A 26,526-nucleotide genomic window follows, 5' to 3' on the forward strand; every position below is an offset into this window, starting at 1 on the left:
CAGCTTTCCTTTCTTATCTTTAACCAATTAACTGCCTGTAAAGGCAGCTTTTTCAGAAATAGATCACTGAGAATGGTTTGATTTTGAAGAAAAGCCTCATCTATTCATCTGTTTTTATGAGGTTTTGTGCTTAGGGAAAGAGTTTCTAGAAGTCTGTTTCTTATAAACACTTTCAGGAATAACGCAGGAATTTCAGGAATTGAAGTAGCCTTTTTCAACCTGGGTTCCACCAGAATTAAGCCCTAATGCCTTGAAGCATCCATCAAATATATCAATTTACTTCTATCCATCTAGAAGTGTACTAGTTGTGAACCATCCTTTGGATAACTGAGAAAACAGTCTCTCCAGTCCTCTTCTGTGTTCTGTGATTCTGATGAGGAACCTTGGTTGAGAAAGGCTGGTAGAGGCTTCTAAATGAAAGCATGGCAAAACTTGGCACTAGGATCTTTAGGTAGGGAGAGTAGGCCATCGACTACCCAAGCCTCCAGGTAACTTCAGCAAAACAAGCACTCTGGATAGGAAGGTACATTTTTTCTGAAATGTCATAAGTCTTCTGGCTGTTCACATACAGAGTGTGGGTATATCAGACCCATATGGTATATCAGAGGGTATATGAGGGTATTATCAGAGACCTCAACAAGAATATAAAGTATATGTCTGGGGACACCTTTCATCAGTATTTGTTTATCAAACACCTCTTAGGTTAAACATTTCTAAATACTAGGAATAGAGCAGTAGAAGACAAAAATCTCTACTCTTATGGATCTCATATTCAAGGAAGGAGAGAAAGACAATAATAAATTAGTAAAATACATAGTAAATATATTAAGTGCTGTGGAGAAAAATTAAGGAAGAAACTTTGATAGGAAATGTTGGGTGGGGTGTTTGTACAATTTTAAGAATAGCCAGAATAGGCCTCAATGAGAATGTGACGTTTAGTTAAGAACTGAAGGAGGTAGGATACCCAGCTAGGATATCTTAGAGCCCCCCAGGCAAAGGAAATAGCAAGTGCAAAGAACTTAAAGCAGGGAAGTGCCTGGCATATTTCGAAATAACACAATAGTAGTAAGGAGCCACTAATATGGCTGGGGTGAAATGTATAGCTGGAAGAGGAGGGAGGTTTGGGAATCTAGTGATGTGACTAGAAATGTAATGGGAGGGTAGAGCGCTGTGTAGGCCATTGTAAGATCTTTAGCCTTTACTCAGAGTGAGACTGGGAAGCCATTGGAGGGTTTAGAGCAGAGAATTGATATGACCTGACTTATTTATTTCAAGAGAATGAATCTGGCTCTAGTGCTGTGAATAAACTATATTCATAAGCGAGGCAAGATCAGAACTCAGGAGCTCAGTTTTCAAGACATGGGAGGTTTGAGATGCCTATAAAACATCAAGTGAAAGGACTGGGCAGGCAGTTGGATACATGGATCTAGCGTATAGGGGAGAGATTTGAAGTGGAGATAAAATCTGAGAATCAAATGTCAATACATAATATTTAAACCTATGAGACTGCATGAGCTCATGTGGGAGAGTATAAACAGAGAAGTGATCCAGAGACTGATCCTTGGGGCTCTCTAATGTTAATTTCTGTAGTCACTTCAATGATAATGTATGCTGAAAATGGTTCCAAGTTTTTATTGACATGCATTTGCATATCATCCTGTATTTGGAAAGCTGTGAGTCAATTTCATTATTCCTGGTTTTCGTTGATAGATTAGGAGCTTTTTCTGTAGCACCTCATATAATTTCTCATTGCCTCTGTTATGAACATCACAAACTACAAGAGTTTTCCAGGATCACACAAACAAATCACATAGGGATCAAAGCCTAGAAAATTGGTCTCTCCTAACTGCCAGTCCAGGGCTTGCCAATTGTTCATGTAAAAAAACAAAAAACAAAACCAAAACGAGGTAACCGTGTGTCTGAAACAGCTGTAAAAGAAACAAGCATCATCTTAGGTTTCATTTTTAAAGCACCGAGTTTATGGAAATAATGCTTCCTATAGATTGTTTCAGATCATACCTGGAATATTAAAGTCATAGGCATATTTTTAAAAGGATACTTCATCTGGAATATATCCAGATGAGGATAGCCACGACAATGGGATGCCCTGAAAATGGTGATTTTTATTTCTATGTAAAATCATTAAATTCCAAGGATTATATAAGAGCTTATCAGAGCTAAATGACTAGATAAAGCAAGAATCACCCTATCATCTAAAATGCTCCCAAAGAAGCCAGATGGCCATTTGTCAGGGATACCATCAAGGTAATTCTAGCATCCAGTGGGAAGCTGAATAATTGATCTTAAGTTCTTTTCTTTTCTTTTTTTAAAATTTTTAAAAAATTTTTATCTATTTTTGAGAGAGAGAGAGAGAGAGAGAGCACTCAAGAGTGGGGGAGGGGTAAGGGGTGAGGGGGACAGAGAATCTGAAGCGGGCTCTGTGCTGACAGCAGAGATCCCAACACGTAGCTCAAACCCACAAACTGTGAGATCACAACCTGAGCCAAAGGCAGACACTTAACTGACTGAACCACCCAGGCACCCAATCTTAAATTATTTTATATCACCAGAATATTTTGACTCCGTGCTCCTGAATTTAATACCTTTAAATGGATATATAAGGTTGGCAATTTTTGAGTAGTTCAACTTAAAAGTCCAATTTTTCCAGAGTGACATCAGTCAGTATCACTCTCTAATGAGATATACTAGGCAACTATGTGTTCACTTAGAAACCGAGAAGATCAATCACACTTTCTAGGTAAGTATTTATTTTATAAGTACCCTCCTTACATATAGGGGTTTGGTAGGAAAGCAGGCATTGGTTTTCTCTGCAGGAACACAATTGGAAATGTGGATCTAGTGTATAGGGAGAAGACTGAGCTGGTGTTAAAGTTTAGTACAGTTGTTGTTTAGTATCCATCTTTAAACAATATGCATAAACTCACAGTCTAAAATTTTAACCACCATTTTATAATTCACATTTCACAATTATTTTGGTTTCCAGAGTTATATTTAAAAAATTTTTTTTAATGTTTTTTAATTTATTTTTGACAGAGAGACAGAGAGTGAACAGGGGAGGGGCAGAGAGAGACGGAAACACAATCTGAAGCAGTCTCCAGGCTCTGAGCTGTTAGCACAGAGCCCGATGTGGAGCTCGAACTCATGAACTGTGAGATCATGACCTGAGCCAAAGTTGGCTGCCCAACCAACTGAGCCACCTAGGCGCCCTGGTTTCCAGAGTTATATTATATATAACTGGTTCATGAATTTTCAACACTGGCTATTTCAGCAGAATAAGATAGGTACACAATTCGGTATCTTTACACAAAAATCCATAGGGATTTACATCATTCCATTAGGGGGCAGAAGGGAATAAAAAGAGAAATGTAACAAGTGTAAATAACAATCTACCCAACCTAAAAGTTTCCCAAACTTTCTTCAACTTTACATAACAAATACTACTTTCCTATTTGTGTGAAGAACAAATAAAATTTCAGGTCATGATGAAAAATTTTTAAAGAATATTACTATTTATAATGTGAAGAGATAACTAGGGCAAACATTCAGCTTCCTACTATATTCCAACAGAAGAGCAAAATAAAATAGCTCCTTATTAGATCAGATACACACTAGGCATTGTTGCACAAATGGCCAATGCCTTCGAGGGGTCCTACGTGGTAATAACTCATCTGGCATTAAATGATATTACAGCTCCACAGCCCGTATATTTGAATTAATGCCACTGCAAAGGAAGGAAGGAGTGACAAGCAATGTAATGGCATAGCTTAGAAGAGAAGGCAAAGGGCTCACTGGAACTAGGGCTTACTTGAATGTTTTCATTGTTTCTTAGGGCAATTAAGGTTTCCCTCTTAATTTGCAAGTACTGGATGGAGGGATGGGGAACTCCTCTTATTTTCAAAGAACGGAAAAAAACATAAGTCTTTATACATGCTGTTCAATTAAGGTCATCAATGAGTTACCTATGCCCACCCTCTGAATAGATCAGAATTCAGTTTTGTTATTCACCCTCTTCTGCCATTGTTGGAAGAAGAGACCTCCATTAGGCTCCACCCTGAATCCTCAAGAGGAATCCCAAGATTCCATCCAGAACTTTGGTCTGAATGTTGACTGAGAGTCAAAGTGTTTATTCCAAAGCACAGGTTTGGATGGACAGGAGGGCCCATTGATCATACTTAATTAGCCTCCACGGGTGGGTCCATAGCAGCTCAGTACTCACCTGAGCTGTAGCTGTCAGTAGATGACTGAGAAATGGAACGAGACAGAGAGCGACGTCCAATTTTGGTGGGACGTTTGTTGAATTCTTGTTTCTGGTCAGCAAATTGGATCTGCTAAGAAAAAGAACTCTAGTTATATAAAAGAAAACAACCTTCATTTTGAGATAGCAGTTCAAGGCTTGCATTACAGGATCTTACCTTCCTTTGCAGTTGATCTGATTGTACCAACCCATTTTTGGAATGTTAAGATTTTTTGGACTGAATGATTTTTCATTCTTTACCTACTATGCTTCTATCAAATTTAAATCTTTGATCAACTCTCTGGCCATATACCTTTAAAATAAAATTGTAACCAAAAAAAAAAAAAAAGAGAGAGAATGGAATGTTCTGGTTAAAATAAATTTTTAGAAAGTTGAGTCATATTCCTTTCTATAGTTTCACTGAAAATTAAAGCTGGAAAGAATCTTTGAGACTATCTATCCTAATATTCATATATCTAGATGAGAAAACTGCAAAGTACAGAAAGGCAAAGTGACTTCAGATTTTAAGAGTGTCAGGAAATGGGATGGTATAATACAAAAAAAAAAAAAAAAAGGGCTCTCCACTAAGAACTTCTGAAGCTGCATTCAAATCCTGATTATATACCAATCATTAGCTATGTGATGTTGGTCAAGGTGTTTTGTGATACTCATTTTCTCATAAGTACAGCAAAGACAAAAGTACTTACCTCACAAGGTTTAGAGAGGGTTAAATGAAACAATGCACATAAGCTGTTAAACACAGCAGTAGATTCAATAAGTCCACCCCCTGACTTCTACCTCTGTAGTTCACTGTTCTTATAACTCTTACAGGTAGGCACTCTAGCTTTTTAAAAGCTTTCTAGAAATGTATTAATTAGCTTTTCAATTCTAATAAGTATAGTAAACATTAATTTATTATTTTTAATGTTTGGTATCATAGAATACCTACAAGCCACAGGATTGATCATCTATTCATTATAACATAACAGATGTAGAAGACGGGTAGATGACTGGTCTGAATGTATATAGACAGTAATACTCTGGCGGTTGCATTTTGGACCAATACTGATGATTTTCTTACAATTCTATCCCTTTCTCCTACTGTTGGAGGTTCCAGCTGACACTTCATAACACCTTACAAATGAAAGTTCATATAATTTATTCAATAAATAACTTTTCTTCTTTATCCTTAGTTGAATGTTTGTATAACTACATGGATTATTCTGGATCCAAGGTGGCATAGAGGCAGGAAGGATCAACAATCTCACAACTACCTTTCATCATAAGAAGATGGTTCCCTGGGGCACCTGGATGGCTCCATCAGTAGAGAGTCCAACTCTTGGTTTCGGCTCAGTTTATGATCTCTCGGTTTGTGAGTTTGAGCTCCATGTCAGGTCTGTGCTGGCAGTGCGGAGCATGCTTGGGATTTTCTCTGTCTCCCTCTCTCTCTGCGCCTCCCCTGCTCTCTCCCTCTCCCTCAAGATAAATAAATAAACTTAAAAAAAAAAAAAAAGATGGTTCCTTGATGGGCAGGACACAGACACAGCATACCAGAATGAAAGCAGTGACTGACAGCTAGTATTTCCTGCGCTTAGAGGCAACTATTGGGTTATTTGAATAGTGAGACAAGGACACTAATGCCAAACTGAATTAGCTTAGCATGCCTATTTTAGGGAAATTCATACCATTTTCATAGCTATACCAACAAATGAAGCTTGTGTTAGTACCTTAGAGTTTGCAAATTGTTTTTAGTAATAGGAAAATTCATTGGATCAGAAGCTCTTTGCAAGGTGAAAAATGGCAAAATTCATCATTTTGCTAAAGTAGCAATTTATTGCAAAAAGATAAAGTGCTCTGTCTATGCACTCCCATGGGATATACGTGAACTTCCATGTACTCCTCCTAGTCCAGCACTTACCACACTGAATAGAAGTATCGATCTGTATCCTGGAGGATATAGATTTGTAGGCACAAATACCTGACACACGGTAGGCAATCACATGCTAAAACAATGAACCTGAAGTAGCCTATTCTAACTTCACTGTCTGTACTTGTATTAAGTACAGATATTAAGTAAATGTAAGCCTAAGCCAAATCTAAAGGTAAAAGAATTTTTAGCACAAAAAAAAGCTGGGCAGGGGAAGGTGGGTGAAAAGAAAAGATGGGGAGGGCGATAGCAAGCAGTCAGGCTGAAAACTCTGGCTTTCATTGCACCACCCTTGTTCAAGACTATGGTGTCATTTTTCTTTTTCTTTTCTTTTTTTTTTTTTTTCTCCCAGAGGCCCATCTAGGAAAAGGAGCAGTAATTGACTTTCCAGAGGCCAGGATGAGTCACTAACTTCAGAAGTGCCTCCTTTTAAGAAAGTAACAGATGAACCCTGTCTCAGATATGTTAACAACCCCCTCCCACCCACACACCACTAGAGGGGGCCAGCCACTCTGCTTCTCTAGATTTGTAGGATCACGGGTGGGGGGGGGGTGGATGCACACCACGTTACCCCAATAACACTAAACCACGTAGCTATCTGGCTGCTCATCTTCTCAATCCAGTTTCCCTAAGCAGAGCTGTCTTCTCTATAGTCTTCTCCATTTACAGTAATTCTTCCCGCCAGGTCTTTTGGCACCAAAGAAGACTAGGCTACGCTGGCGTTCTCCACTCAGAAAGGGTCCTCAGTCTTGTTTACTCATTAGACACTGACCTCAATTTTAAGACAGAAGAACATTAGGAAGGGACTAACCACTTATACAGAATGAGATGTATTCTTTTCCCAAGAAATAGATCTTTTTCTGACACCCAGAACACATGGCTTAAGTAGGTCATCCCCGGTGCCCAATTCTCGATTCTCCGTAAATGCCATTACATTCTTCACTCAACAGTTCGCCTTGTGATACAGTAATCTACCCACCCCGGGTAGAGGACTCTGGTACCTTCTGGACCCCTAACTCTTCTACCTTGTCCGAAACCAGAGTCCTTTAAGGTAACCCTCCTTTTCAATTTCAGAGAGAACTGCTTAATTCCAATAAGCAAGGGAGGGAAAGAGTGTTGGGAGAGGAGCAGCTCACCTTATGCCAGAAGCAGGGATGAAAGCAGCAAAGGAAGGAAAAAGCAGCTGGCCTTTTACAATAATGGCTATGGCAGCAGCAAGCCTGCTAAATAGGAGCTTAGCCTCACCTGGGCTTTAATCCCAGAGTTGCCATTGACAATGTATTTCTTCTTGTTGCTCAGCATAGTGACATTACCAGCCCTACTGCCACCTCTCCGGTCCAGGGACCCTTGTGGGTAGGCCTTTAAACTTTCCTCATCAGCAATTCTGTTGGCTCTGGTTCCAACTAGCTTTTTTTTGGGGGGGGGGGGGGTACCCTTCCCTGGAATCCCTGAGGCAGCTCCAACAACCCCTCCAGCAGTAGAGCCCAATTTAATAAGGCATTTCTGTTAGTGGCTCATCAACCATTCCTAATTCTCGGAGCTGTTTTGCTTTTATTGTATTTTTCTCCTAAACACCTAATTACACGGATCCTCTGACCTCTAAACCTTAACAAGTCCCCTGACAAGGCCCAACTTGCATGCGCATAACAATAGCTTATTTATATAACCAGTGCACTTTTTTTGCCTACTATAATTAACTTGCTAATTAGGTTCCTTTTTAACCTTACCTCCTCCTTTTCCGTGTCAGATGATTTTGGTTAACCTAGTCTCATTAGAAAAAAATTAACTACAGAGCCACTAAAACAATGAGGGAATTTATTAAGAAGGTAAGGGAAGAAATGGGGCCAAATGCTGAGGCAGCCTCTACTCTACACCCGGTATCCTTGGGTTTGTCAGACTGAGGACACTGCTTTCAGCTATGACACCAAGGAAATCAACTTTCTCAGACCGTTGCTTTACTCTTAATTGTGCATCTTTTATACAGGTTTTGACATACGGTTTCTAGTCCCAACTCAAGATTGTTGCTGATTAGGTGGTGCTTTTTTCAGTTTTTCAAAAAACTGTGTGTTTCATGGGAAGTGTGACTACAAAGGAGAATTTCCTATTTCCTCAGAGTTCCCAGAATCACAGTGACCTTGTTACATACCAAATAAAGAGTCAAATGAAAGGGGCAAGAATCACACTATTTATTTGTTGATTTCTGAAAGGGACCCACTAAATAGGAAAGCCACATTCAACTATATGTTACAGAGACGGGTGGGAATGTGATCTGAATTCTTCCTTAAAAAAAGAGACTGCTTATTGAGCACAAGAAAGAACGTAAAATGGTAGATTCTTTTTTTAGGATAATCTTTATTTTGACAGAAAAGGTCTCTGGAAGAATGGAATAAAGAGAGAAGGGCATATATTTATTAAGTTCCTACAAAATATACATAGCCCTGCGTATCTGTTACTTCTATCAAGCAGAATAAGAATCTTACAAAGTTGACATCATTATTCCCATTTGACAAATTAGGGAAGTGCAGCTCTGAGAGAACAAATGATCTGCTGGAGGTCTCACAGCAAGTCAGTGATAGGACTGGAACGGGAGCCTGTGTTTATGACAGAGCCAAAGTTCTTTCTACTACACCACACCTTATGATATTAATCAGAAGATCAAAAATTCCCCTGGTCCTAATCCTAGGTGTACTAGCTCCACCCCATTCCTCTTGATTTATCTTTAAATTTATTTTATTTCAAATTACGCTTTAAATTTACTTTCTTATTAGATTGGGTCTCAGAAATTATATCCCACATGATCTTGGGAGCTCTGATCAAACCACAGTTCTGAAATGGCAAATCATAGCCATTGAATATGAAATCTAACAGCTATTTAATTGACAACTTTGCCCAGTGTTACTACCAAAAGTTGAAAGAGAAATTAACTGAACTCAAATATGATGTTCACCATCACCCATGACAATCCTGATCTCTCACTCATAATTTCACCAGATAAGACAGACGAGTCTTTTTCTGCTTACATGATGAATCCCTAAACTTCTGCTCTTCCTAGTACACTCTCAGCTGGTTCTGGATTTTCCTCACTCAGGTGAAAGGGAACTTGTTGGTCCATTACTTAACTGACTAGACCTGAGCCAGAGGTAGCTGCAGATCTATACTAAATCCAACTAGAAGACATTTTAGGACACTATTACTGACAGGAAAAGCCTTACCACTTAACAAGTTTATCTAACAAAGTAGTTCTCAAACGTTAGGTGCATCACAATTACCCACAGGGCTTATTAAAAGGCATTGCTAAGCCCCATCCCCAGAGTTTCTGATTTAGTAAATCTGGGTGGGGCCAAAGATTCTGCATTTCCAGCAAGTTTCCAGGTGATTTAATGCTGCTGCTCTGGGACTACACTTCAAGAACCATTGCCCTAACACTCTCCAAGCATGAATAAGGCAGCCCTAATGTTCTTGACTTTCTCCTTAGCCAACCATTTTATTCTGTGACTAAACCATGGAGGCATATTCATAGGCATAAAAGAAAAGGTTACTTGAAAGGTCACAGAATAGTATGAGGTGATCCTTTCTTTATACCCAACACAGGATATAAAGAGAACTGGGTCTAATTCTGATTTTCACAATTTAAGGCTATTAAGAATAGATGGTTAATACATTAGGAAAAATAGGACTCACGGGGAGGACAGAAGATCTATTTACCCTAAAGACGATCAGGCCAAGGGAAAACAATTCCTTTTCAAATACATAAGGCAGTATTACAAAGGATGATCATCAGTGGTTCTATCTCCATTTCTTACCATTTCAGCACTTAACACTGGCGGTAATAATCCTCATTTGTAAAATGGGAACAATAATGTCTACTTTGCCTACATCAAATGTGCACTGAGGGGAAAAAAAGTACATAAGAGGGTTTTGGAGACCACATAATGATACATAGGTACAAAATATTAGCATCTCTATTCTTTTAGGTCAAAACTCTTCACCTAGAGTCCATGGATGTCTAGACCACCACCCCCAACACACAATGCAAAATTTTGTGTATGTGTATATTTTCCTGGGGAGAGGGACATAGTTTTCATCGGTTTCTCAAATGCATCTCTGCCTTTAAGTCTCAATCCTGACCCACAGTTATAGTCAAGCTACCTCTACCACCAGGTGCCTTAGGGGTTTTCGTTCCACTTCCAAGTACACATGGTTCAAGCATTCTTAGACACATCTCTCTCTTCCAAGCCAAATGAGCTGCGTGAACAGATTCTTCACCTATAACAGAGAATATTTCTAGCCCAAAGAAAATCGGGTAACCAGCTGGCTGGGTACTCAAGAAAGTCAATCAGATTTCCCATGGAAAAGTACCAAGTACTACAGACAGTTTAGATGGGAGGAGGAAACATTAAAATGTAAAAACTTAACAAAAAGGTTACTGCTGATCTCCATACACATAAAAGGAGGTATTTCACCTACCAGCTGAGACTATAAAGATTTCTCAGGGGAAGTAAAAACATTAACAAGAGTCTTTAAAAGGATACATTCCCCAACATTCTAGCAGTAAAATTCCTGAACAAGGCTAAAAAATCTTTCACATGGAAGCAGCTGAGGAGCAAAGGCTCCAGAAGTTTTCCAGGGACTGATACAATGTTAACTTGAAGGTCTACCTCATCAATTATCAAGATGGGGGTCCTTCGAACTTCATCCTGGCTTATTTCCCTGCTGGGAGTCAGAGATGTGAGTACTGTCAGCGGCTGTGGTCGGAGTCCTGTTCTCTGAGGGGTATGCGAGTCCCTTATTGCTGGTGATCATTAATAAAGGAGGACACGTTATGATGCGCCTCCTCTGCTAAATTTTCCTCCTGAAAGAAGGTTTGAGAGCCTTGTAATGTTTCCTTTGGAGTCAAGGACGGTCTCAGTGGAAATTTCACTACATTAATATATAAACTGGAACATGAGTCAGACATTTGGTTAAAGCCTTCTTAAATTGAAATTTGGACCCAACATGGGAGATGGCTCCAGGGTTTGCTCTTGGGGATTAAAAAGCACTCTAATATTTCATAGGCAAGGTCTATAGGCAATATACACTAGAGGATGCTCAGTGGCTCACCTTGCTGGCTAAGTGGCTATCAGTGGCAGCCTAATGAAGTACTACTTCCAGACTAGGTCAGGAATTAATGACTTATGTGGTATCTGAAAGAAAGCCTCAAGAGGTTAATCTTTGGCAAGGAAAAGATAGATGAAAAACTGACAAGACCCTCCTTACTCTTTCTTGCTGTTGTTAAACCACTTTTGTTGATCAAAGGTATTTTCCTGGTTTTTGAGAGAAAAGGGCCAAGAAATGAGAAATGCTGTATTGAAAACAAAGCAGAGTTGTGCTTTATTAAAGAATGTCTTCTAAACGTTGGACAGTCCTAGATCAAATCCCTTAAAGCAATAGTCACTAACTCTTTTAGAACAGTTTTCTTGTTCCCATAAATAAAAAGAAGTAAAGGTTTGGTAGGAGCTCCTTGGGAGAGGATGTACTGAGCAGATAAAAGGGTGAGGGCTATTACGAGAATAAGAGTTATACACTAACCCTCAATATAGTAACTCTGTAAAACATTTACTGATTCTGAGTTGATGCACTAATGTTTATCGAACTCTTCTGTAATATTCCTTTATAGAAGTACCAAAGTTAAATATCTTAAAGTGGCCCTTCCCCAAAGAAAACCAAAATTCTTGCTCCACTTTCTTATTATTGGCAAGTGGCTGGAGATTCAAATACAAACTTAAAATCCAACTAGAATTATTATGTGAATCCTTTCCATCAATGTTAAAACACTACATTATTTGATGTAAGCCTGTGAATGGGTAGGATTTCTTTCCGTTAAACATTTTAACACCGAGCACAAGGTTCTGAAACAACATTAAGAACAACAACAGCAAGGCGCGCCTGGGTGGCTTAGTCGGTTAAGCGTCCAACTCTTGATTTCAGCTCAGGTTCAATCTCATGGTTCGTGGGATAGAGCCCCGTGTTGGACTCTACACTGGCAGTGCTGAGCCTGCTTGATATTCTCTCTCTCCCTCTCTCTCTGCTCCCACCCTCAAAATAAATAAACTTAAAAAAAAAAAAAGAAAAAGAACCGCAACAGCAATAACCCCAACAAAAAATAAACAATAGTTGTGACAATGAGAGTTGAAATGCAGGCTCTCCAGGGCTTTCGTCAGGCTTACTATATACTCAGTCTCATTACTGATGGTTATTTCTTTAAGTCCATAATTCCATAAACACTGAAAAGAACTTAGGGTATGTTATATATATATTCTAACTAGTTTTCCATAGGGAAATTATATAGATAGATAGATGATATAGATATAGATATAGATATAGATATAGATATAGATATAGATAGATATAGATATAGATATAAACAAACATACTGCTGGTATAGACTGTAACAAATCAGGCTAAACCTAGAAGAGACCAGTCAGGAACATGAGGATGGTTGCTGCTTTTAAATCAAAAGTTGAAATTGGACCTAAAATACTAGGTGTTATGTACTAGTTCTTATCAAAAAATAAGTCCTTATATTTAAATTACATTAAAATTATCCATCAGGCAAATATGGCATTTTGAGGAACAGTACCAAGAGAGCTACAGTGACTGCCCTTCAGAAATATACATAGAAAGAGTGTTTGGGGAAATGTTTTGACTGGAGGGAAAAAATGGGCAGTTAGGGAAGAAATATCTTACATCTTTTCAGAGACTTGAGAGACCACCATTTCTACAAGTTCTGTTTTTCCCCCCTCACTATTCTTTTTCTCTACCCCCTTGAGAAATAAACTAAGCATTAGCTTGCACACAGAGTGCAAAGCACTCACAGGGCAACACAATCCATGCAGTATACCAGGAGCAGTAGCCCAGCACAGACAACCAGGCAGTAGCTGACTCTGGCCAGGCAGCTCCCAGACCCTTCCCAGTTTCACTTGCAATTAAGAAACAGGGGGGACCCAAGACACAGGAGCTAATCAGAAATTAGAGTAATAATTGCTCTCCCACCCACACATCTTGGTAGGGACTTGTCACAGGTGATCCTCGTCACCTGTCAGAAATGGTTGCCTCATTACCAAGAAACAGAAGGAAAAGCAAAGCGACCAAAGAACTCACCATCCACTCAGGCACGTGAAAAGCTGAGGTGCCCTCATTACCGTCCCACTTCTCCATAGTGCAGGCTTGGGTAATCTATGTCCTGAAGCAAAAGGGAAAGCTGGTTTGGAAATGCCAGGGTTTTTTGAGTGCCCCAAAGCAGAACCAAGCCTAGTGATTCAGAAATTCACAATATCTAGCAGAAGCTGCATCCTCTTTCAAAGAGGCTTTCTATTCAAATTAAGATCATTAGTCAACTGCCTGACAAGTCCCTTACTGGCCCCCTTCAAACCTTCTGCTTTTGATTCAAAATCAGAGCTGATGCAAAATTCTGCACCCAGGCACTGAACTTCCCACAGGACACTCACTGTTTAATGCTACCCAAACACTCAACCCCCGCCTCCCCAGTGGACACTTTCCACGGCAAGAGTCAGGCTTCCTCTCTTTCCCTGTGTGTAAGGCACTTGTTAATTTTCTCCCGCCCCTGAGGACACGTCACTGGAGGTGCTGATACCAAGATCAATAAGGATCGAGGTCAAGAAGGCACTCCCATTTCTCAAGAGTTGCTTGATTTGGATCTGTAAACAGGCGTTTCCTTGAAATCAAGAGTTCCTTATGGCTTTCAAGTTTAAACAGCTATGCAGAACCTCCCCATCTGCTCACACCAGGGGTCTGGCACCAGACTCAGGCATATCTCAAGTTAAATTCTTATTGCAAGGGAGATTTGATTCGGATGGTGCCAGGGAAGATCTCTTACAAAATCAGAAACTAGAATCTCTGAAGAAAGTTCTGGGACCACAACCCCCTCTGCTGGCTCCCTATGCTATGTACATGAAGGTCCAAGGGCCTTCGGCTGCAGAAACAACACAGGCGCCAATTGTAAATGAGCTGCTTACCTGAGGCTAGTCAGGAGCTACACGGTGTAGGTTTAGAGGGAGCCAAAGTTTCCAATCAAGACTAGTGCTGCCTCCAAGTTCCTATCTAAAGTGGGTTTTTACTCACGCATCTGGTTTTGGGAAGAGACAGGATGCCACCTTAAGGGACCTCAGAAGCTGCTCCCTCTTTAGGTTCCTCTACCAGCTCCCTCTTCTCTGCATACTTCAGAAGTTTGGAAATAAGATAAAACGAGAATAAAGGTGGCCTAACTTATTTTACCTGCTTTGCTCACTCCTAGGGTAGGTTACCCAGTAAGAGTACCATAGATTTCAGGCACAAAGTAAGCCCAATGAGATACGCCTGCTTTGGTCCCCTTTAGGGACCAGGGACTCTTTCAGTGTTAATTCCCATCATACAGGATAATTTTTCTAGAGCTGATGGTTTTCGTATTAAAATTAGTATTATTGGTTCATTGGCCCTTAGGACCTTCACCGGTTAAGAGAATGATCTTTTGGATGTGGAATGGAGAAGATGGTAATGTCTAGGGGAAGAGGTATTGTAAGATGCCAGCGAAGGCAGAACTCACATACTGACCTGGATGTGTACGCTAGAGAGAAAGGCAAGTGAAAAGAGAAGGGGACTGTTGGACCAGGTGAACGCAGAGGTGTCAAAGGATTAGCGATCACAGGGCAGGTAGAGATCAGATGCAACAAGAAGAGAGAACAGCAGAGGGGGAAGTAAAGGAAGCTGCGGCCACAGAGGGAATATGGAGTGAAGCAATGAGTGATGCCACGACATAGAAGGTTGATGACATGCAGGAGCGACAGGCCCTCTGAGGTCAGGGTGTTGATTCTGATAAAGCCTTAGTTGTCAGCAACCTCCAGTCATTGTCATCTGGTTTTCCTTTCAATCCAAACTTTTTAACAGAATGAGAAGTTACATTTGCTGCCTAAATTTCCGAGGGTATCTTTCATCTGTATTTTATTTATTTTTTTTATAAAATTTTTTAAGTTTATTAATTTGAGAGAGAGAGAGAGAGATCGAGCAGGGGAGGGGCAGAGAGACAGAGAAGGAAAAAGAGAATCCCAAGCAGGCTCCTCACTGTCAGTGCAGAGCCCAAGGTGGGGCCCAAACCCACAAACCATGAGATCATGACCTGAGCTGAAGTCGAGTCAGACGCTTAACCGATTGAGCCACTCTCATCTGTATTTCAGATGCAACATATCCCAAATCAAAATGATTGCTCCATTGTTCCTCCTTCCCTCAACCCTCCAAACAAGTTTCTTCTCACTTTTCCACCTCTATTACTTCAGTCAACCAAATAGAAACCTCAGTCATCTTTGATTTCTCCCCTTTTCCCTAGTCCCCAGAACAATCCATTGCCAATTCTTCCAAGCCTGTCATCTGTCCATCCCTATCCATTTTCATTGCCTCCTAAAAACCCTCTATAAATCCTTTCCAGGATGGTCTTCCACTCCATATCCCTGTACATACTCCATCCCTACAAAAGCTGTATTGCCCACTGTTTCCTGGATGTGAAGACCAGCACTACGAGTACTGGTTTGGGAATTAAACTGACATGGTGAGAATACTGACTCTACCCCTTAGTTAGCCTCCCTCTCCCTCTAGTTTCCCAATCTGTATAGCACAAATAATAATAATACCTCACACGATTGATGCAAGGATTTAAAAAGTGTGCATACACTAAGTATGCACAATACTTAATATACATAATAAACAGTATACATACATACTTAGTATACTTAGTATACATAATAAACAGTAGCTCTTATGTCATTATTATGAGGTCCTTTCTCACCTCATGCCTTTGCTCATGCCATTTTCTCAAACTGAAATGCATTCATTCTGCCTTCACTTCTATCACCTTCACATATGCAAATTCTTCAAGTTCTGCTCAAATGATAGATCTGCCATGGAATCTAACCTAGAAAAAGCAATCTCCCTTTGCTCTAGTGTTGGGTCACATCACTGTTTGGTCACATCACTATTTTCAGCCTTCCTCACATTAAAGTTACTGTGTACGTGTGTTGTCCCTCATTAGAGTCCACGTTTTTCAAGGGCTTAGCCAGCTTCAATTTGCCCACAGTGTCTGGTACACATTAAGGGCTTAAGAAATGGTCAAATTTTATATACTGTATGTATACCTTACAGCACTCTGAGGGTAACCTGCATAATCAATGTGCAATAAAAAATTCAATATATTTTTAGAATATTACTTTATATTCACAGGGGCTTAGTTATACCACTGCCCACAGCTCTGACTTATTTGTGGTGAGTCCTTAATAGGGTTTTAATCCTTAATTATCTCTGTAGGAATATATAATCCACTTTCCATTGCTTGATCTGCATCCACCATAATCCATTATGATCTGCATCATAATGAAGCTTTTAGGAACAAATCAAGGCCAAAAGAGTAGAGCCCAACACTTAAAATATTTCAGTGATCAGGGGCACCTGGGTGGCTCAGTCGGTTAAGCCCTTGGCTCAGGTCATGATCTCACCGTTTGTGAGTTCGAGCCCCGCGTCAGGCTCTGTGCTGACAACTCAGAGCCTGGAACCTGCTTCGGATTCTGTGTCTCCCTCTCTCTCTCCCTTTCCCCCACTCGTACTGTCTCTTTCAAAAATAAACATTAAAAAATAAAACAAAATATTTCAGTGATCAGCAAATTACTAGATTATTGGTGGTCCTGTACATGTTTTCTACATAATCAGTTATTAAGCAAATAGAAGATGACTGCCCTCATGGTAGTATTAAAACATGGAAGAAAATGTCTTTTAAGGAAGACAGGGGTTGGGGGGCACCTAGGTGGCTTAGTCAGTTGGGTGCCCGACCTCGGCTCAGGTCATGATCTTGCAGTTCGTGGGTTCAAGCTCCACATGGAGCTCTCTGCTGACAGCTAGGAGTCTGGAGCCTGCTTCAGATCCTGTGTCTCCCTCTCTCTCTGCCACTCCCTCACTCACACTCTCTCTCAAAAATAAATAAACATTAAAAAAATTATTTTAAAAAAAGGGTGGGAATAAAAGAATAAGCACAAGTAAAATATATTGCTTTTGCAGGCTAAACTGTTACTTTAGTTGTAACTTTTTTCTTTAAAGATTTATTTAAGTACTCTCTACACCCAACGGGGGCTCAAACTCACGACTCTGAGATCAAGAATCATGTGTTCCACCAAATGAGCCAGCCAGGAGCCCAGCTGTGACTTTGTGTTTGTTTGTTTGTTTGTTTAGTGTAGGTTTTAACTAAAGTAGACTTCCTTTGTAAATTGTAGCCTTACTACACCTTTCTGCAATGACTGTGAAACAAAAATAAAACAGTAGCTATTACTACATTTGGGAACTGAAGATCTATTAACTGAGTAGGACTGTATAAGGCATGAGGTATAGGTGTAAATACTAGTTACAAAGTTGTTTACAATCGAGTTGCATTTTACCATTCTGTGCCTTAAAAGAGATACACCTATAGCAAGGGCTGGAGTAAGACCGCTGCACATGATTATCTATAATAAGCACTCTTAACATTTAGGTGAGAAGTTTGCAACTTCAAAAAAAAACAAAAAAAACAAAAAAACACAAAGTTAGACAAACTACATTTGTGCCTATGGCCTTCAAGCTTTACGAAAATGGACCAGGTGTATGAATAGCTCACAAGAATCTCATCTGCACTCCAAGAACAACTTGAAGTTTATGTGCCAGTTGTGCTCCTGCCAGGGGTGATTTGATAGCAGTACTGTTAATGGAGGTAAAGCCAGACGACTTGCCAGAGTGAGTATATGCCTGGCTACAGAAGGAAAAACAAGTTAATATTTCCAGGGGGTCAAAGTCAAACGGAACCACGCGGTGGTGAAGAAGTAACTACAATGGCAGAACAGTTTTAAACAAGAGGTGATAAACCTGGAACCTAGAAAGTCATAAGGCACGGGGCAAAGAATACAAGAACGTGACCCTGTCCTCTATTCCTGGCTGTGTCTAATAGTTTTATAGTGCGTTGGCAAGTTACCTAATTACTCTCTTCTTCAGTTTCCTCATTATAAAATGAGGGAGGTGGGTAATAGTGGACTGTGGAAAGTTAGAACTGGTTCCTACCAGTACTGACATTCAGTATTTCTAAGCTGTCTGTTTCTGAGGCTATAAGAAAAAGCAATAACTATTCCTTAGTCCCCTAAGTTACAGCTTATTGTAGAAGCTAAGATTCTTAACCTCCTGAGTTCAAAGTTCCACCTGGTCAGTCATGAGGCTGGCTGGAATTGCTAGGCCTCAGATCTCCCTTATCCCTTCAGACTTGAAATGCTAATGCTACCACAGCAGATGGAATTGCTAAATCCTCTCCCTACCCAGGACCTAAATGGTAGGCACCCTATCTCTCAGTACGTTGAGACTCATATCCCACGGGTATTTTAGACTCCACATGGAGGCATCATCATTACTGGTAAAACTACAGGCTTTGGAGCTAGACAGGCTTGGCTTTAAAGCCTAGCTCCATCACTTACTATCTGTGTGTGTCTTTACATAAGCAATATAACTTTTTAAGCCCTTGCTTCCGCATCTGTAAAACAGGATAATAATGCTGTTCCTCACATTAGTGTTATCAAAATTAAGTAATACATAGAAATTCATAAAAAGTGCCAGGAAGCTATTTTGCCCAAAACTAGACATAGGAGAGTGGTACCAGACTGTCTGGTTTAAATCTTGATTCACACTGGGGCACCTGGGTGGCTCAGTTGGTTAAGCCTCTGACTTCAGCTCACGTCCTGATCTCTCAGTTTGTGAGTTCGAGCCCCGCGTTGGCCTCTGTGCTGACAGCTCAGACCCTGGAGCCTGCTTCGGATTCTGTGTCTCCCTTTCTCTCTGCCCCTCTCCTGCTCATGCTCTGTGTCTCTCTCTGTCTCTCAAAAATAAACAAACGTTAAAAAAATGTTAAATCTTGATTCCCATTTACTGTGCAACCTTAAACAAATTACTTATCCTCCCTGTGTCTCAGTTTTCTCATCTGTAAAATGAGGACATTAAAAGTATCTACTTTATGGCACTGCTGAGAGGATCAAATCACACACACACACATACACACACACACACGCACGCACGCACCACTTAGAACAGTGCCTCAAACTTGTCAGTGATATTTAAAATTTACTATTATTACTAATATATATATCCCCCAATACACCCAAATCCATCTTCTACTATACATGATGAATTCATTCAATCAAACCACAAATATTTACTGGGTGCCTATTATGTGTCAGCCAGCATAAAAAGACAGCCCCTGCTCTCAATGGTGCTTACTGTCAGGAGAGAGAAACAGGCAATTAAATAAATAATTACAACAAAAATATGAAAAATGACAAGGTAAGTACAGGGCTACGCAAGTACATGGCAAGGGTGCCAATCATGTATATTGGGAGTGAGAAGTTCCATTTAAGCTGAAAGGTAAAGGATGATTAGGGGGTACCTGGAGTGTATTTGGCAAGAAGGAATATTGAGAAGAGTATTCCAACAGAAAGAAGAAAGTACTCCATAATATCTCTCACAATCTGCCCTTTCTTCTTCATACCAGCTGTGTAAAGCCTGACCATCATCACATCTATCTAAATCAGTGCTTCATAAACTTGAACATGCCTGGAGATCTTGTTGAAATGCTGACTTAGGTCCCAAGATTGTACTTTTTAAAAAAATTTTTTTAAGTTTATTCATTTTTGAGAGAGAGAGACAGAGCGTGAGCAGGGGAGAGGCAGACAGAGAAAGGGAGACACAGAATCCAAAGCAAGTTCCAGGCTCTGAGCTATCAGCACAGAGCCCAATGCAGGGCTCGAACTCATGAATCTCGAAATCAGGACCTGAGCCAAAGTTGGATGCTTAACCGAGTGAGCCACCCAGGCGCCCCCCAAGACTGTACTTTTTAAACAGCTCTCCAATGATGCCACTGCTGGGACTACACTTTGACAAGGGCCTAGATAATTCCATCCCAATACAGCCTACCTCAATTTGTTAAATCGACTCATTTATATGTGATTATCAACAGCTCAATCATGTTAAAATCTGATCACATCACTTATTTGTTCATAATGCCTCAATAGCTCCCCATTGTCTTTAAAATAAAACCCAAACTCCTTAGCATGACACACAAGACCCTGCACAACAATTTAAACTTGCGCATACCTCCCAAGCCTCAGCTCTCTGAATTCCCCCACAACCCCACTGTGAACACACATACACACACACGCACGCACGCGCGCGCACACACACACACGTCTTTCAAATTTTAGCTTAGTTGTAACTTCTTTCAGTACACATTTCCAGCTCTTGGTCGAGGTTAAGAATCAATTCTGTGAGTTACTGAGTAATCCCCCAGACAGACTGATCATTTGTCTATTTCCACATTAGAACTGCAAGCAATCTGAGGGCAGAGACTATGTGTCTTATTCTTGTATTCCAAGTACCCAGCGCATAGTAAACAACCAATGAATGCGTGCTGAATGAAACAATGACTTGAAGAATAGCTAGGTCAGAGTAAAGCTCCAACTGAATAAAATACAGGATAAGCACCTGAAAGGTAAAAAGAAAGAAAAGGGAATCAGGTATGACTAAGAACGACAAAACTATAAATAGAAATATCACTATAACAAAACTCTGTACCTCCCTGTCACTGACTAATCCAATCACTGCTTCTCAGATAAACAATTAAGCAATACAGAGACTACAGTACACGAAAGCAGCACCATGCCACCTTTTCCACTCCCTGTTAAATCCTCTAGATTCTGGGAGTGGAATGTGGAATGTAAATCCTCAATTTCCCTGACACAGCGAATAGAGCTCCAGGCAGGTTCAGTTTGCTGCACAGTTAGCACCTCTAGCTAAAACTGTCCTCAAAGGGAGGTCAAGCTAAAACTTGAACGCAACCAGAATAAAAGTGAGAAGGAATTTATCACAGACTGGAGGAGGATGGGGCACAGGGGGATGGGCACAGGGGGATGGGAAGGGTATAGGGTAAAATACTGAAACATAATGCCATTAAATGCAGACTTCTAACTACATTCTTTTAACTTTTAAATACATTTTTTATGAAAGCATAACTAACCTACAAAAAATACACAAATCAAAAGGTTACAGTTCGATAAAATTTCAAAAGCCAACACACCTATGTAGCCACTACCTAGATAATAAAATAGAACATTACCAGCACCAAACAGCCTTCCCTCATGTTCCCTCTCAGTCATTAGCCTCCTCCCTACCCTGATCCCGATCAACACCAATCAGTTTTGCCTATTTTTGTACCGGATACAAAGATCATCAAATATCATCATTTTCTGCTCAAAATGTTTCTAAGAGTTACCCAAGTTAGTCGCATTTAGCAGTAGTTCATTTATTTTTATTACCAGAAAGTATCCCATCACATGAATACTCATAATTTATTGAATCCATTCTCCTGTTGAAGGTTGTTTTCAGTTTGAGGGCCATAAAAAATGATGTTGCTATGAACATTCTTGCAGATGTTGTATGGTGCCCATATGAAGATATTTCTGGTTGGGTATTTATCTAGGAGTGTAATCGTTGGGTAAGAGGGTATGCATATGTTCAGCTAGGTAGATGACATCAAACAAGTTGCCAAAATTTGTATACTAATTTCCATTCTTACCAGCAGGAGAATAGTGTTCCAGTTGCTTCATATCCTTGCCAGTATTGTTGGTCTTTTTACATTTTAGGCATTCTATGTAATGGTGGCACACTGTGATTTCAATCTGCATCTCACAGCCACCATTATCATCACCACTGAGCACAGTTTTGTTTTGTTTTTTTTATGGCCTTTATTATGTTGAGGTACAATTCCTCTATATCCACTTTGTTGACAGTTTTTATCATGAATGGATGTTTAATTTTGTCACATGCTTTTTCTGCCTCTATTGAGATGATCGTATGATTTTTATCCTTCATTTTGTTAATACGGTGTATGTACTATAGTGACTGAGTTGTGCATGTTGAACCATCCTTACATCTCTAGGATACTTCCCACTTGATCACGATGTATGTTGTTAATGTAGTACGGAATTTGATTGGCTAATATTTCGTTGAGGATTTCTGAATCTGTGTTCATTATGAATATTGGCCTGTAACGTTGTTTTTGTATGTGTGGTAAAATATATATAACATTTGGCATTTTACCCATGTTAAAGTGTACAATTCAATGGCATTAAACACATTCACATTGTTATGCAACCATAACCACCATTCATCCCCAGAACTTTTTCACTACCCCATACCCATTAAATAATAACTCCCCATTTCCTCCTTCCCCCAGCCCCTAGAAACCAATATTCTATTTTCTGTATCTTTGAATTTGATTATCACAGGTGTCTCATATAAGTAGAATCACAGAATATTTGTCCTTTTGTATACTTCACTTAGTATAATGTTTTTAAGGTCCATCCATATTATAGCATGTGTAAGACTTTCACTCCTTTTTAGGGCCAAATAATAATATTCCATTGTATGTATATACCACATTTTGTTTATCCATTTCCCATCCATTGATGGACTTTTGGGTTGTCTCCACATTTTGGCTATTATAAATAGTGCTGCTATGAACACAGGTGTGCAAATACTTGTTCAAACCCCTACTTTCAGTTCTTTGGGGGTATACTGTTGGATCATATTATAATAATTTCTGTTTGGGGCACCTGAGTGGCTCAGTTGGTTAACCCTCTGACTTCAGTTCAGGTCATGATCTTGTGGTTCATGACTTCAAGCTTTGCATCAGGCTCTCTGCTGTCAGCATAGAGCCTGCTTTGGATCCTCTGTCCCCCTCTCTCTACCCCTTCTCTTCTCTCTCTCTCTGTCTCTGTCTCTCTCTCTCTCTCTCTCTCTCAGAAACAATAAAGAAAAGTGCCTGGGTGACCCAGTCAGTTAAGCATCCAACTCTTGATCTCTTCTCAGGTCACGATCTCACGGTTGTGGGATCAAGCCCTGCGTCAGGCTCTCTGCTGACAGTATGGAGCCTGCTTGGGATTCTCTCTCTCTGTCCCTCTGCCTCTTGCACTACCTCTCTCTCTCAAAACAAATGAATAAACATTTAAAAAATAATAATAAATAAACATTAAAAATACACATATATTTATATTTCTGTTTATTATTTTGAGGAACCAAAAACCACATTGCGCTTTCTATACAAGCTGCACCATTTTACATTCCCATCAGCAAAGCACAGGGTTCGAAATTGGAGAAACTGGAAATTTTGAGTACTGTCAAACACATTTTTATCTACTTATTGGCCATTTGGATATTTTTTTTATGTGGAGTGGCTTTTCAAATCTTTTTTCTATTTTTCCATTGGGTTGTCAGTCTTTCCCTTACTGATTTGTATGAGTTATTTATATATTCTGGTTTTAGGTCTTTTGCAAACATTTCCCACTCTGTGGCTTGCTTTTCCTCTCTTACTGTTGTCTTTTTTTAAACTTTTCATTTTGAGGGGCGCCTGGGTGGCGCAGTCGGTTGAGCGTCCGACTTCAGCCAGGTCACGATCTCGCGGTCCGTGGGTTCGAGCCCCGCATCGGGCTCTGGGCTGATGGCTCAGAGCCTGGAGCCTGTTTCCGATTCTGTGTCTCCCTCTCTCTCTGCCCCTCGCCCGTTCATGCTCTGTCTCTCTCTGTCCCAAAAATAAATAAACGTTGAAAAAAAAAATAAATAAAATAAACTTTTCATTTTGAAATGATTTTAGACTTAGAACAATCAGCAAGAACAGTACAGAGAATTCCCATATACACTTCGCCCAAGTTCCTCTAATGTAACATTTTGTAAAACCAGGGCAATTATAAAAAGTAAGAAATTAACACTGGTATGATACTATTAACTAAACCACAGACTTTATTTGGATTTCACAAGTTCGTCCATGAATGTCCTTTTTCAGTTGCAGGATCCAATCCAGGATCCCACACTGCATTTAGTCGTCATGTTTCCTTAGTCTCTTCCAATCTATGGTAGTTCCTCAGTTATTCCTTGTCTTTCATGACCCTGAAGATGGTAGTTGACTGAATCCTGGAATAAAGCTATGCACTGACCAGATTTTAAAATACCATGAAACAAAACCCCTGTATATTATCTTTTCACCTATTTTGATTTCATTTTTTTAGCTCTGCACTCAGTTTTATTGAGATATAATTGATATAATATTGTATTATTATAAAGTGTACAACACAATGATTTGACATATGTATAGGTTACAAAATGACTGTCAGAGTAAGTTTAGTTAACATCTATCACCTCAGGTAGTTACCAATATTTTTTCTTGTAATGTTATCTATTCATCTCTTTTGATTAATTTTTAGTAGAATGGAGACACCAATTTTATACATTAGTAAAGATAGTAATGTTAAAGATCAGCTAACTTGATTTCCTTATTTTAGAGATAAAGAAGCAAAGATCTAGAAAAATTACCTACCCAAAGTCTTATTTTACTTGACAGATAGTTTTCTTGTTTGTGACTTTTAATAGTTTTTCTAGTGCTTCAAATACCTTAACTGTTCAGAGACCATCTCTTCTTAATCAAAACGAACTAAGTATCTCTATTTCCATTAAGAGATCAACAGAGCCTAAACTTTCAGTTACAAATAAATAAGTCACGGGATGAAAAGTACAACATAGGGAATATAGTCAATAATATTGTAATAACTTTGTATGGTGTCAGATGGTAACTACCACCAACACTTATCTTGGTAAACATTGCATAACGTATAAAATTGTCCAGCCATTATGTTGTACACTTGAACTTAACATTGTATGTCAAGTATACTTCAATTAAAAAAGAAAGAGAGAGGGGTACCTGGGTGTCTCAGTTGGTTAAGCATATGACTTCAGCTCAGGTCATGATCTCATGGTTTGTGAGTTCGAGCCCCACATCGGGCTCTCTGCTGTCAGCGCAGATCCTGCTCGGGATCCTCTGTCTCCCTCTCTCTCTCTCCGCCCCTCCCCCCACCTCTCAAAAATAAATAAACATTAAAATATTTTTTTTTTTAAAAGAGAGAGAGAAATCATCAGAGCCTAACCAGCTCCTGAATTTCTGGTCTGTTTTCTAATTTTTCAGGAACGAAAATGTATTGCTCTTATAAAAAGAGAAAAAGAAAAAGAAAAAAAAATGTATCATAGACAGAACAATGCCTCCCCATTCCCTGCCAAGATGTCCATGTTCTAATTTCCAGAGCCTGTGAATATACAGCAAAGGTAAGGCTGCAGATGGAATTAAGGGTGCTAGTTAGCTGACCTTGAGATGGGGAGATTATCTCAAATAATCCAAGTGGACCCAATATAATCAAAAGAGTCCTTACAAGTAGAAGAGGGAGGCAACCAGAGACAGATTTGAAGATGTCCAATGCTGGCTGTGAGGATGGGGGAAGGGGCCACAAGCCAAGGAATGCTGGCTGCTTCTAGAAGCTGGAAAAGGTAAGGAGACAGATTCTCTTCTCAAGCCTTCAGAAGGAATACAGCCCTACTGATACCTTCTGAAAAATTATTAAAGTATGATTGACATACACTATCAGTTTCAGGTGTATATCATAGTGATTCAATACTTTTATACATTACTAAAATGATCCCATAATAAGTCTAGTTACCATCTATCACCATGTGAAGTTATTACAACGTTATTGACTATATTGCCTACATACTATACATTATATCCCCATGACTTACTTATTTTACAACTGTTTATTATAAGAAGTTTGTACCTCTTAATCTGCTTCCCCTATTTCACCTGCCCAAACCCTTTCCCCTTCTGGTAACCAACAGTTTATTTCCTGTATCTAAGAGTCTGTTTCTGTTTCATTTTGTTTTGTTTGTTTTGTTTTTTAGATTCCACAAATCATATGGTATTTGTCTTACTCTGTCTATTTCACTTAGTATAACACCCTAGTCCATACATTTTGTCACAATGGCAGGATTTCATTCATTTTTATAGCTGAGTAAGATGCCTAACATATCGATTTTAGTCCACCGAGACCCATTTTGGACTTCTGACCTCTCAAACTGTAAGTTAATACAATGGTATTGTTTAAAGCCATAGAAAATTAAACAAGAAGCCTCTGAGATTTCAAGGAGCAGGGGAGATTAGATGTTTGGTTTTAAATATCTCAATCATTTCCAGGTAACTACTCATGCATACTCAGGTTTAGTTGGCAATATTTTCATAAATTTTTAAATTCTGCACTTTACAGTGACAAATATTTTTAAAGTGCTTGGGAATAAGACTGCATTTTTACCAAATTCTTACTTTGTATGATTAGAAAACTGTCGAGAGTGGTGGGAGATGGAACTGGAAATGTAGTCAGGGACTGATCATGCAGGG

The 26,526-nt window shown here is 39.5% G+C and overlaps 1 protein-coding gene across 1 annotated transcript in view; it reads right to left on the reverse strand.

The window, feature by feature from the left end:
- Positions 1-26,526, reverse strand: part of AHCYL2 (adenosylhomocysteinase like 2) — a 171,925-nt gene that overhangs the window by 42,903 nt on the left and 102,496 nt on the right. Inside the window, 1 exon segment of the mRNA XM_040471999.1 lies at positions 4,238-4,346. Within this exon segment, the coding sequence (XP_040327933.1) occupies positions 4,238-4,346 (109 nt within the window).

Source organism: Herpailurus yagouaroundi, unplaced genomic scaffold (assembly GCF_014898765.1).
Source record: "Herpailurus yagouaroundi ecotype Mexico unplaced genomic scaffold, PumYag 100, whole genome shotgun sequence".
NCBI lineage: Eukaryota > Metazoa > Chordata > Mammalia > Carnivora > Felidae > Herpailurus > Herpailurus yagouaroundi.